Source organism: Parus major, chromosome 18 (assembly GCF_001522545.3).
Source record: "Parus major isolate Abel chromosome 18, Parus_major1.1, whole genome shotgun sequence".
Taxonomy (NCBI): domain Eukaryota; kingdom Metazoa; phylum Chordata; class Aves; order Passeriformes; family Paridae; genus Parus; species Parus major.
In genome coordinates, this window is record NC_031786.1 from 188,291 (window position 1) to 202,828 (window position 14,538).

Here is a 14,538-nt window from a genome sequence, read left to right on the forward strand (position 1 = left end):
CTATCAAAGGGACCGACCAAAAGGGCCCCCGTGAGCACTCTGCTTTATTACAACTACAAATTGTGCAGATGCACACGTAGTGCAGGGAGGAAATAAGGAAAATGGGAAACATGGTATTACTGTACCATGGAACCCCAGCTCTCCACAGATCACTGATCCATGGAGAAGACTTCAAAAAAGGCCAACACCATGACTGTCATGGCACTACAGAGTTCATCTCCAGTGTAAGGGCAATTCTAACCAATATTCATCCCCCCCACAGCATCTGCAGGAGAAAAAGATCTGGACTGGGCCTTTTCCCTGTACATTTACTGCAGTGCAGAGCACAGCTACCATGCCCTGGGAATACTCAGGCCACCCATCAACTGTCATTTGAAGAGACTCTTTAACTGGGTGGTTTTTCCCTTGCTGTAACTAATTACTGATGGCAATTATACACACTGAAAATAAAACTAGAGCTCAGGGCAGAAACAAGCTCAACAGGCATTCCATGAACAGACACCTGTGTCGCTTGCTAACAAATTTTGGGCAACCGAACACAACCTGAGTGCAGCAGCCCAAGTGCTTCACAGGTAAGTTCACTGATCTGAAATGGTTTAAGTAACTTAAATGCTTCCTCTTCATTCTCCAGCCATCTATGTCCAGAATTATCAGCAGTACTAACCCTAATCACTAAGAGGCAGAGAGAAGTCTTGTTCTAGGCACCATTTAATTACAGGTAAAGCTGAACCAGATTGTATCTTGCTGCTAGACAATCAAGCAGCTGAACAGATAAACAGGCAGCTAGACTCAAGTGATCTCTGAAGGTGGAAGTGAGAGGATTTGAATTTAAAAATATGGATAGAAACAAGGTCCTTTGCAGAAAGTATATAGGTATCATGCCCCCCTTAATTCTCTACTCTTATATTTGCATGCAAGAAACCTTAAATTTAACCTCTAACCTTGCTTCTCTAGTTACACAGACCACAAACAGGTACCACCAGGTGGAACTGGTATCTCAAATAGCCACTCTCTTTTTATAACTAATGTTCATACAGATTAGATCTCTCCAGGGCCACCAAGACATTTTGCACATTCTTACTAAGTTTGTAGAGAAAAGGGCACAGCTGACAGCTCAGTGATCCAGCAGCCCAGGATGCTTCATCTCGTTCCACCTACGAAATAAACATAGCACCATTAAAACACTTAACATGTAATTATCACTTACTCATTTCTCAGTAACTCTGATCTGGTGGTTGAGGATTCTGGTTACTGCTGTGCTCAGGCAGCATTGGGGACCCCAAGAGAGCACTTGGGGAGATGGAATGGTAAATACATCACTACTTTTGGAGCAGGGAACTTCTTCTTATCCTAATAATCCTTCATGTTATTAACATGCAGCTTAGGGCATATAATTAACCTTCCATAACAGCTGTTAAATGGAAAACCTGCAGAGGTAGGTGAGATGATATTTTGTACTTTATCCAGATAATCCTGGAAAAGAAAACTATTTCAAGTGCAATGCTTCAAACATACTGGAAATGGGAAACAGTGAAGATCCTGTTTCCCACCACATCAGCATCTCAACACCAATCTAAACCAGACCAGCCACAGAAGGGAAAGACACTGACCCACTGTTCGCAGCCTTTGCACCTTCCCCTCTGCTTGCTGGAGCTGATAGCCTCGCCCTGTCTTCCAGAAACAAATACTAAAATTCTCATCCTTGAAGTTAACATTTGGCACTATTAACCAGATCACTCCATATCAGAATTGCTAGACTCGCTGCCCTTAAGGGAACAGACTGAATGTCTTTTCTTTTTTCCCCCCTTTCTTTTGCTTCCTCTCCCCACCACTCCCCTTGTCTTTCCCCCGCATCAAAAAGCAAATATTGCCAATAAAAAGTAATTCTTTTTATAATTACTTCATATTCTGTATAAATTCTCATCTAAAATACACACATAAGCCATTTGTTCTGGGACTAAAAACAAGGCCACAGTTTTCCGATCAGGATAATACAAGAAAAATAATCATAATGGACACTTGGTTACAATGTGAATGATGGAAAACCCCTACTGCTGTGCAGTGAAGATTAAAAAAAGGATGACCAACTATAAAATTCAAGAGAAGCAGAAGTACTAAAACAGACTGCAGCAGCAAAAGGAAAGTTATGCCAGAGATTTAACAGATTACATGGGCCCTTGGTATGCAGAATATCCTGCCTATTAATATTTGAACTACACTGGCAGAGATAAGAGCTTAGCACAACAAGCTCAGAACACAGTTAAAAATGCTACAAGAATATGGATTAAGCATCAGACTTCCCAATGCTCAGAATCTGCATTCAGATACTTCTCCAGTGAAGGCTGAGGTTCAAATCACCAACAAATTTGTGAATGACAAGTGGTGAACCAAATGTCCTGCAAGCACAAGCCAACATCTGTAACAATACCGTCAATATCCAACAGGTTTGGCAGAGAGGAGGCTGCCTTTTGGGGCAGCTCAGAATGAGCAGAGCTCTCCCATGATTCACTGATACCTGGAAGCTTCAGCCATTTGGGTATTTTCCCAGGGGCCTTTCTAAACACTTGCGGAGCTCCCTGGGTGCTGGCTGCTTCTGGCTGCTCAGTGGTCTTTTTTTCACTTCTCACTTCTGGTTCAGACAGGGATGGAGCCACTGATGCTAAAGCTGATGAAGCAGAAGGAACTAGTGATCTGGACAAACATCGGAGAAAGGAAACAAGCAAGTAGAATTAAGCTTCATTTTTCATAATAGCCCCCTGTACCACCACCACCTTTAAACTTTTAAAGTTAGATTGAAAAAGCTCCTCTTTTTCCATGATAGAAGCACTAGTATTTACTTAAGTCACTGAAATCATACTTTGCAAAGGACTCACAAAGCTATGAAGTCAAGTTTCTGGAGAGAAGGAAGTCCTAGTACCTTCAAAGAATATTTTTTTGGTAGTAAGATGGGCTCATTTCATGCTTCCCATTCCTGAAATATTAAGTCATTTGCAACTGTATTCAACCCCAACATACCTGGCTACTAATAAATCAGCTGCAGAAGGAGAAACTGCAGAGCTCAGCAGGTCTGATTTCAGGTAACAAGCTGTTTAGAAATGGAACCAAATAACTGATTTGGTAACACAGATACATCAATCACCACAGTATCACACAGCTCTCAGCTCAAAAAGTACCTCCTGTATATTACAGTAAACCTACATCACCTTCCCCCAATGACCCAGAACGTAACTAAACCATGCCAGTTTCTTCACAACTCCAAAGTCTATTCCATCATCCAAACCTCAAGACCCTGACATTTTCTTTCAGCGCTCACTACATCCCTGGAACTTTTCTGTGAAGCCAGAGCATACTTTGGTCTCTGGGAGAAACAGGGATTCTAGGCATAAACCAGAGATGCCAAAGAACCAAGGATTCAGATCTGTTCTACCATGTCCAGCCAGTCTACTGCCACAGGAGCTCTGCAAAAGCATTTCATAGACATTTGTCTAGTTAGCATTTTGAACAACAGGATTTTTTTTTTCCTACGGAGTCATTCTTCTGTCATTCTTGATCCCACGGCAGACAAAGCCTACTCCCCAGGCTATCAAATCCCATCAAAGAGGTACAATGTCTACAGCTGTGCTCAAGCTAACTGACCAAACCACCTCTGAAGACCTTTAGCCAGTCAGAATGGGGACATTCACCAGCATTCTCAAGGACTGCAGTTTATTTTGACAGAAGAACTCTGACAGTAAGGATGCAATACTGAGTCTACTATAAGAACTATACGGTCAGCTAAAGGAGAGAGGAAATGCACTCACCCCTGCACTCCTCTGATCCAAAATGAATGACAGCAGCTGGAAAAAGTTTAGCCTGCAGCAAAAGGGGAAAATAATGTATCACTGCCTGTTCACTGCTTACACAGTTCACTGTCAACATTGGAGGAAGGTTAGACAGCTGCAAATTCATGGAGTTCAAGGCAAGGTTACTAACCATCTGTAATTCATGAAAACTTTAACTTGTGCAGAGCACAAGCCACTCAGAGTAAGACATGAAGGAAAATGTTATGGTCTGTTCCAGTGAACAGGTGATGAGACCTCTACAGCAAGTGTTCATTGCAGGAATGCCCTGCCACTCCTCCTCCTCCGTCCCCATATCTCAGGCCATTGTACTGCACCCAGATTCTCCACTGCTGAGCAGATAGCATCAATATGATGAAGAATCATCTAAGACCTGAGTGGCTGTGACACCAAGAGAAGAAAAATCCAGCTATGCCCGCCCAAAATCTATTCTAAATAATTTTATTACACTTACACCCTGTCTATAGTTGAAGTTTGTTTAGTTTCATCACCTTTTCAGGATTAAGTATTTCCTTTTATAAATCCAACCTGAATTTCTAGTTCCTACTTATCAGAATACCTGCCACATTCAAACATTTTCTTCTATCCAGTAGGTTTGGTTGCTTTGGTTTTTTTTCCTTTTATTTCAATGGTCAATGGAAGTTCCTGTAATTTGTGTCTATTTCATCTTGTCCTTTTACAGGGCACTGCTAAGACCGTATCCCTTGCTGTTTCACATCTCTTTTACTACACACATCGACAACACCCCCCCAGAGCTTCTTTTTTTCCAGGCTGAACAACCTTGACACTCTCCCTACCTCTTCCCATATGTCAGATGCAGGACCCTTCATTATCTTTTGGTCCTTTTCTGGGCACCAGAGAAACTGTGAAACTGGACTCACACACCCCCTGTTCAACTAAAGAATCACAAAGGCACCTGTGGGTAAAAAGGAGGGACCTAGCTAGGGAGGTTGCTCTGCTGCCTTCAGTGACCCCAGTGTCACACCACATCTTCAAAAAACTCAGTGATACATTAAAAAACATTACACCATCACACCCCATGGTGCATCCAAGTGTTCCCAAATGAAATACAGAGCAAGAGAGTCAGAGTTACTAAATTTCATGCTAAAAACAGACATCAATGCAAGCTCAGACTTAGATTTTTAAGAGGGTATGATATGCAGGAGATTAATATGACATGGCATAACCAGCTGTACCAGAAAGGATTCTGAAAAAATAACCATCATATTTACTACCTGCATTATATGCCAGTATAATACCACATAAAGAATAACTAGCTGAAACAACTCTATTAAGTTTTTAGGAAGCCTTGTAGTAAAAGACAGGTAAAGAAACTAAATCATCATGGTGTAAAAGAAGCAAGTACCGCTACAGCCAGATTTGTACAGCAGATGTTAATTTATGGTCTACGTTTTCCCTGGCAAAACAGTAACACTAAACTTGTCACACTGATCCAATAAATAAATAAATAACCAGATAAAAGCAAGTTGCTGCCCCACTTGGTATCTCTCATGCATACTTGGAAACTGTGCAGGGCAGACTGACTGCTCTGGAGTTATCTTGAGCCTCTGTTGCCACCACCAGCCCAAGCTGGATACTGGAATGATGGTCCTTGGACCCAATCCAGCACAGCAATTACCAGAACTCAACAGAACCCTGATCTTCACACAGGAGGCTAATATGTCTAATAATAGTCTAATATGGAGACTAAGAAAATTGTATTAATGCAAATCAATACATTAATTGCATTAAGGCAAAATGAAATAGCTTCACCTCCCTTCCTGCTTACAAGCTTCAGATAAGTATGTGGTATTAGGCATTTTTTTGACATTAATCCAGATGCCATAGGATACTGTGTCATGCAGTACAGTCAACATCACGCTAGGCTGAAACGGGAGATATTTATCACTCTACTGCAAGACTCAGCTCCTGCTAAAGCATCCAGGGGAATTCACATCCTTGAACTGACATTTTAGCAAAATAATTATTTATTAGGTCTTTTAACATTTCATTTCTCAATCAAAAGAGCCTAAGATTGCCTGGTTGTGCTCCAGTCACAAAGACAGCTCTCCATAAACTTTTTTAATTACAAAGTACCAGACACGGTTTAGAAACCCCAGAAAAAACTCTCACAGGAGCTTTGATGTTTCTACAGCACTCGTCTATTTAGGAAATGGGTGCCTTAAAAAGGGCCCCCCCAGCACACATACACTCAAGCCCTTTTACACACAACATCCTTTTCATGCCAGCTGCAAGTTGGAAAATGAGGGTTTTGTAGTGTGTTAGTGTTGGAATTTTTTAATAACCTTCCCTCTCTTTTTTTTGCCTCCCGACCAATTATCTTGGTAAATAATTAACATTCTGAAGGAGATAAGTAAGCACAGAAACTCAGAACTCAAAGCCCTTTAGTTCAAAGCCCTGCCCTTTTCTCTTCGTTTCCCTGCTGCTGCCACCGAAACTTCCTTGTCAATCAAGCTCTGGGCACACACATCAAAGCCTCATGTGGGAATGGCCCCAAGGGGTCAGAGAAAATTCATGGCAAGGCCTGTGTGAGGCACAAAGAGAGAAAGAGAGTGAGAAACAGATCAAGAGCTAGACAGACTCACTCAACCAACAAACACATAGACAGACTGTGCCCCAATATAAACCTCTACCCTATTTACTCACAGGTCGTCAAATAACCATAGTTCAGTTTCAGGATCCACGTCCACAACCATTTCCCATTGCTGGCAAAACATCAGTCCAAATGCTTCAGTTCAAAATCTTAATTGAAAGAAACTTAAAGGAGCTAGACAGCAGCCCTCAAGTACACAGAACGCAACGTCCTTCCCATGGCTCCTTTCCCTGCATCCCTATCCTTTCCTAGGGGTCAGCCAACATGGAGTTCCTTCTTTCCAAAGTTATCTCTCTTCAATTCAAACAAACTATTGGCTCGTGCACAGAACTCTTGCTCTAGCTTCCTTTGCACGGAATTGTCAGGCACCATCCCAATCCCAGCACTCCCTGAGGGTGCAGCGCAGAAGGCAGCGAGCTCCACCTCACCTGGGAATTCTCTAGCCACTCACTGGCAGGACCTAATGCTGTCCCAGAGTTTTTTATAATCTGAAAGTATTTAAATCAGCAGCAATTTCACATTAAAAAATAAAAGCAGTCCAGTAGAATGATCCCACCTGTCCAAGGACTGTCTCGGCATAAAGATGGGAAGGTTTTAGTAGATTCTGTCCATGAAAACATATGAGCCTGAAGTCAAAGCCTTTAGCATTCTCTAACGCACCTAAGAATGTAATGATCAAACACTGGGCAGACTAACACCTGAAAACTGTAACCTCAAGTCAGCTATTCTAATGTTTGCAGTTGTTCTAATACATCTGCCAAGGTTCCTAGAAGAACAACTCTGCAGTTCTTCACTGCACAGAGTTCTTGCAAGAACATCTGCGAATCGGAATGGATTTTGAGAACTCTTAGAATCACACTGAGCTGCCAGATTGACCAAAAGAATCAAAGCATGTTCAAAATAAGTAACTCAAAAGCTCCACTCACATATATGCAGAGAATTACTACAATAGGACTGAGCCAACAGCCAGTTGCTACAGCATTTCTCTTCCTTGCTGCTTTGATTTCCAGCCAAAAAATCTGCCATTCTGACTGGGGAAATAGATGCTATTAATCTATTGAACCATAATGTTCAAATCACACTGTGCAAAGCATATTTACAACATACAGTTAGATTTACTGCACCAGAAATCCAACTGAAAACCGTGTTCCCATTGTGCAAGTATATAGATGCGACGTAAATAAGAATACTTTGAGTTTGTGGGCTGCTTTCATTTTTGTGGGTTTCCCTTTGTTTCAGTTTTTGGGGCTTTTCTTTTTTATCCAGATAAAAAACTGAGACCTAAAGAGATAACTTACTCAAGGTCACACAGGATGGCAGCAGCAGCAATGAGAACTACACATTCAAGTCTCCAGAGCCCCATCCAAGATCATAATCACAGGACAGCTTTCTTCTGAAGGGATTAGAAAGTCACTGAGGCGAGGAGAAAAGGAAGTCAATGTCCTGCCTATTATCCTCCTCATTTAATTAAGAAGTATCATTCTAAATAACCAGCTCCTCAGATTTTGAAAATATCTAACACAGCTTCATCCATTTGCTTAGTTACAGTTGCAGAAGTTTAAATGAACACTTTCTATTTCAGAGATCTGAAGACCAGCCTGTTACTCATAAAGCCATATTTAGTCTGAAACTATGCAGCTGAGTAACTCCGGCTTTACTCAGAGAGATACTGAACAGTTACTCAGACACTGCGGTGGTGAGTGTGGTTTGTGACAGCATGGCATCCTGGCTGTGGAGTGGCACACTGGGGCTGCTGCATCTCACATTCCATGATAAAAATACCCACTTTAGAACAACAGTCCCTTATGAATCCAGCTGTGATACAGCAGAGAGGCATTTCTGCTTTGTTTTACTGCATGTTTTAGTAACTTGCTCTCTAGAACATGGAAAATATTTCAGGCAGAACCCTCCCCAAATAACACCTCAATACTTACTCTTTCTCAGACATACATATGCAAAAAAATCCTAGAACAGAGCATAGCAGATGATGTACATTATTCCCAGGAAGCTGTTCTCTTCCCTGACAGAGCAATGTTGTCAGACCAGGCAGAGGCTGCTGGAACTTGCAGCTGCCAGAAGGAGCAGCATTCTTTCCGTTACACAATCTGAGAAGATCAGAGTGCCACAGGTCTGCTGTTAGACTGATGTTAGGAAGATGAATAAGAAAATAAGCACTTCAAAGGAACACGCGCATGGAAGGAGAAACCCAAGCTACCAACACAAAACACTGCACGGTACACACACCCCAAGCACATAAACTACCTCTTGGAAAATTCAACTGGCAGACCGGTGGATCAAAGTTTCTCCAGCAGGATTGCATAGCATTGCTGAAACAGAAATAAACACCACAGTCATGGTGAAAGAGGCAGATCAAACAGCTCACGTTTATAACCTGACAACAAAGCTGCCCAATGTGGACTTCAGCTGCCAGAGGAGATGGATATTCTGTGGCCAACATGGAGGAGGTCTGATCCAGCTAGGGCAGATAAGGCAAAGATAAGACTTTAAAACACTGTTTTGAGAAGGCTACTTATGAAGGAATCCAAGTATAAAGAGCATTAATTGAGACCTTGATAGCTCAGATCAGAAGGATCTGGCCTTCAAAACTGATAGTAGCAGTGAAGATTTTGGGCAGGATTTCAATTCCTAGTTCACTTGTGCAAGCAGCCTCTCATTGGGACAGAAGAACCCAGCTGTCCTCAAGGCCAGCATCACGAGGCAAGCATGGACAGTCTCTGTGAGCATACGTAACAGACCTCATCACAAAGAGAAAGTGAGATTGCTTCCAAATGCAGTCAGATGATAAAATCCTGGATGAAGAAGACTAAGGCTTTCAGGTGAATGCCATCCTCTGTGCTGGATGAATTTCAGTATTAATTGCAATTCTCTTTGCTACTGAGTACAATAACCATAAGACTTGCCACAGGAAATGCCTCTGATGGACTGACTCTGATGAAGCCATTTTTTCTGAAACTGCATTCAGACTCTTGCCAAAAGAGAAGGCTTCATACTGCCTGGGTTGTAGTCAGGTTGATTGAACAAGCATGCCAGATACACTGCCCAAACTGGCATTAACAAATAGGATATGGAAAGAGAACCAAAGTCAAAAAAAGGAACAAACAGCTCATCTGGATTTCTGCCTTGTGGTATACGACAATAAATGCTCAGTGCACTCTAAGATCTGACTAGAAGACCTAAATATTTACGTGGAAGCCTGTGGATTCCTTTAGCTCCTCTGTAAACAGAGGATGGCCTCCTGCCCTCTCTGCTGCCTCCACTTTTCCAATGACTGGTACTCCTACTTTCTGCTAAATCTTTCCTAGTATTAACACAGCAATCAATGATTTTTTTCCACTAACCCACCCCAGAAACGCAACTACAAAACCGCCTGTTTCTGGGAGGAGAAAGAAGCTAAGAAGGAACTCTGAAAAGCTCAGACTGCCTAGAAAAAACACAAACAAGCCACTGAAGCTATAAAGAACCCTAAGCCAAGTGCTACAAGAGGGAAGCCTGCGGTTGATCAGCTCTGGAGAGCAGAACATTATAAAACACTTCAAGGGACATGAGGAGAAGGCCGCCAGCAAAAACAGCAACAACAAAAAATCAAAGCAATGCCTTGAAGTCTTTATGGGTTCCAAAAACTCCACATTGCTGCCAATCTGTGTGTTCACTATACTGTAAATACACACAGATTTTGGGAGAATTCACTTCAGACAGTTCTTTCAGTCCAAGTATCCTGGCAAACAAGTCAACATTTGTCTTTTTTCCTGATTTTGCTAGCAGCATAAAGGTTCTTCCTTCATTGTAAGTGATCAAATGTAATGAATGCGGTGCCAAACTTGCCAGCTTGAATGGAGGGAGAAGGTGGAAAGAGCAGAAGTATTGGTAATATGGTACTCCACCATCTGCAGTCTCTTCTGTTACTGGCTTCAGCACAAATTTCAGTAATTCATAAATATTTGAATGCTCAAATGTGCTCACATTACTGCCTCAGACACCATCCATTTTTCCTTAGCAAGAACACCAACATAGTCTGTAGAGTAGATGATGGCCTACTGCTAACTTAGGACCTGGAATAACATGAAAATTAAATGTTGAAAAAAAATCCTGAATGGCTAGATACACTATGGTAGTACCTGCTTTGGAAAAATCAAGCGTCAGGTTATGTGCAGGCATCTCTGCAAGGGGAGCACATCAGGTGCCAAGCATCCCAAGAGACCACAGCTAACATGACTTGGGGCAAAAGTGGTGAGTATTGGCAGTTGCATGATACAACCTGAACCCTTAAAGAGATGTATTACTGCTAAAGACAAACTTCCTCCCAAACCTTTCACACATCCTCCAAACCCAAAAAAGATACATCACAAACCTTGAGCAATTAGTTGTACTGTTACTTTACCCAAGCTCTCTTTTTCCTACTATGTCTGGAGGAACTTCATATTCCACAGCACTTCATTCACATTCACATGCACCAAACACTGTTATTCCAGAACAAGCTTTCTCACTACAGGGGTGCTGCAGCCCTGATGCCACACTACTTTACAAAGTACCTCGAGCATCTCCCTCCTATCTTTACAGAACAGCTTTGTCTTTTTAGATCCCTCCTTCCAGATTAGGGACTAGGAGGGGAGCTCTGCCTAAAGTACAAGATGTTTCCCTTCCACGGAGCACAAGATGAATGAAAAGGGAAACGTCTCCACAAACCCCCCTGCGCAGAGCCCAGCCCCATCCAGGGCACAGTCAGACACTGCAGCCTGCTCTGCAGCACTCAGTCTCGCAGCCAACAGGAACCCTTGGCCCACACAAACCTCCTGACTGAAGATTTTTAGAAGGCCACAAGCTCATGTGAGAAGCAGTGAGCAGATCGCACCCCCAGCTCTTTCATTCCTACTCTGGGCCAGGGTTATTTTTACTGAGAGCCCCTAGGCTCAGGCAGTGCAGCCTCCTTGAGAACAGATGCCTCTAAACTTGGCATCCAACAATGACAGAGTGGGCATGGACACAACAGCTGCAGGGATTTCCACACCTGATTCTGTCCAGAGAAGAAAGGCCCTCCAGCCCCTTCCTTCCAGGCACCCAGTCCCCAGCAGAACAGGAAACTTATCTGAGCAGGAAAATTATGGCACGGGGCCTGCCCTAACATGGTGAAAGTTAAAGAAGAATAAGGATTTACATTGGTTAATGGCAGCAAAGCTTCTCCCAGAATCAGCCAGCCCAAACTGGAATAAGGCACCATCCTCACAGGTCAGAGTTCTGTGTTCTTTGACAGCAGTTTGGATAACCAGAACAGCATGACAAGTTCTCATCAGGAATTGTTTTTTTCGTGTTTGATGCTTCATCCAAGTAAAATGTTTATAAGCACACAGAATCATTCCTGCCATAACAGACCATGACCTGAAAGGGCTGAAGGGCCCCAAGCAAGGCACATAGGCTACACAGCCACTGGCATTAAACACAGCTCGACCAAAGACAGAAGAACCACAGGCAGAGCAGTAGTTCATTCAATCCAGCCAGTACCTTAATAGTGAACAAAAACCAGACAAACTGAAAATAGTATCCTTGCTTATAAGTGACAGCAATGATTTGCAGTTTAGAATCTTCCTGAGAAGGTTTCTATATATTAAGACACACTTACTAAATATCTTCCTCAAACTTGTCCAAACTTCTCTCAAATCAGTATATGCTTTTAGTATATAGCACCCTGTGACAAGGAATTCTATGCCTCAGTTTTCTGACACACGAACAACTACCTTCTTTGATCTATTCTAGCTCCTGCTTGCCTCGCTTGACGCCACTCACTCATACTCAAGAACAAGAACTCAATGCATTCAGCTTCTCCTTGGCATTCCCTTTCCACTCACATCTTTTACAGACTGGCAAGTCCCAACCTACTCAGTCTTTCTTTGGACAGGAGACTCTGACAGCAGATCTTTGATGAACCTCATTCTCCTTCTCTGCACCTTCACCAGTTCCTTTTGAAGATCTGTGAGACCAGATCTGGATGTTATTCAGACAAACTCTGGTCCATACACAGCAAAGTTCTCTAGTTTGTTCTGAATACTTTGCTTCGGAGGGAAGTTGTTTTTGATTTGACTCCTATTCAGTAATGAGCTGATGATTTCATCACCTTAAGACTTTGCTCCAAAGCCATAATGATCAACACAAGAGTTCACTGAGCTGTGTTCGAAGCTCAAATTACTTTCCCGGCACATCATCACAGTTACCTATGTTGAGCCAGCTGGGTAAGCCAAAAATGCAAAGTCATCCAACTGTTAACTAATGTGACAATAATCTCTTTGTAATGTCATGTTACAATCCCTAAAAATATTCTAAGTATGAGATTTTACTTGCTTTCCACATTTTGCAAGTAATTGTACTGATTCTGTATAATTAAGATTGTGTTTAAAAATTCCATTTTACTTAATTACACCCAAATTCTCAACATAACCACTAGTTTAATTTGACTATGGTGTGATTACATCTGGCATGAATAAAATGTATCTTAAATCAAGTTTGGATTTGACACCCTTTAACTTAGTTGGACATTATTCCTCTTTCACGGTGACAGAGAGGATATGAGAAATGAGGAAAAAACCTTTCCCTAAAACAGTTCATTTGCAAAGAACTTTCCATTTTGGAGCATAGCATCTTGAACAGTCCCAGTTCTGTACCAAAGTCAAGGCTTTGCACCTTTGCCATGTGCCACAACAAGCACTGCAGTCCACGGAAGGCCACTGCAGACTGGAGATGTTTGACACTAAAACTGACCAGGTTCTTCACAAAGTTGTGATTTCTAATGAAATCCCTAAGACTGAGCTGTAAGGCACCTCCAAATCTTTAAAGAGCACTAATTGAACATGTTTTCATGTTTCAGGGACCTGCCACGAGAATGAATTTCATAGTAAATGTCACAACTAGGAAACCAGGAAAATGCCACACGTGTAACAAGCACCAGTAGTGGTGCCAGGTACAGAACAAAGGCTTTAACACAGCAAATTAAACAAAATTCCTGCCATAAGGCTTCTTATTTCAAAGAGAAATACAAGATGTGCACTGAGGAAGAGAAAATAAAAGAACAGCACTGCAGGGCGGGGAGGCAGGCAAGGGGTAAACGGAGGTAAGCAGAAGATTTAGAACATTTTAGAAAACAGACCAAAGTTAACAAAGGAGACCAGAACCAGCATCAGGGGATCAACAGGAGGCAGATACATATCCGAACATTCAAACCTCTAAAAGCATCTTCATGTGTATTTCTTCCACACGGCCTGGTCGGGAAGATGTGAGACTTGGAAAACTCCACTGCAAACAACTTCCGAGGCATGCCAATCACTACCTAATTCACCATGCTGTCTGAAAAGTCCCTTTCTCTATCCCCCTCCCCACCCCAGCTCTTCTGCTCCCTCAGGGGAATCAAAGAAGAATTCCCTTGTTTGCATGAGCCTTTAGTCTGAATGATCTCTGGTGCATCAGTCTGGAATGGTCCATGCAGATCTGAATGACAGAACATTTTAAAGAGCGTGACTTTGGGGCAAAGTCACTGGCAAAATCACTCAACCACTCCCAGCACATGTGTGATCTACACAGCCAATAGTCTCTGGCCAGGGACTTCAAGACCACCCTGACACTTGCAAAAAACCTCCAGGAATCTGAATTTGAAAACCTGTAATTCAGTACTTTCAGAGAAAAATTACACAAAGAGAATGAATATTCCTCAGTGTACATTGACTCTCACATTGTGATTTCAAAAAGGTCAGATTTCTGTCTAATATGGCCTCTAGTTCCCACTGCAGAAATTGAAAACAATTCCCTGTCCACACCGAGTCTCATCTTTTACTATCCTAGTCTGGCTACAGACAGAGCCCACCGAGCTCAGCTCTCTTTAACATTCCAGGTTAAATACAGCTCCAGCTCTGGAGGGCACGGAGTGTGTACTGAACAATGCAAATCCCCACCCCTGCCCCCAGTGTGACTCTGCCTATTGCTGCACAAGGTGGACCTCTTCTGGTGAACAGCTTGTGCTCCAAAACACCTGGTTCCACTAGCCTTAGCTGAGCAGAAGCCTAGAGGGATCACAGCATTACACAG

General features: G+C 42.4%; 1 protein-coding gene across 13 annotated transcripts in view; it reads right to left on the bottom strand.

The window, feature by feature from the left end:
* Nucleotides 1-690: 690 nt before the first annotated feature.
* ASPSCR1 (ASPSCR1 tether for SLC2A4, UBX domain containing) overlaps nt 691-14,538 on the bottom strand; it is a 33,628-nt gene continuing 19,780 nt past the window's right edge. For 2 of the 13 annotated variants that reach the window (XM_033518583.1, XM_033518584.1), the window contains 3 exons: nt 3,801-3,852; nt 3,016-3,085; nt 1,868-2,691 (listed from right to left, as the gene is read on the bottom strand). In XM_033518583.1, the coding sequence (XP_033374474.1) occupies nt 2,355-2,691; nt 3,016-3,085; nt 3,801-3,852 (459 nt within the window). In that variant the 3' untranslated portion in view covers nt 1,868-2,354. The other 11 variants (XM_015645368.3, XM_015645370.3, XM_015645369.3 and 8 more) reach the window with 11 other exon arrangements.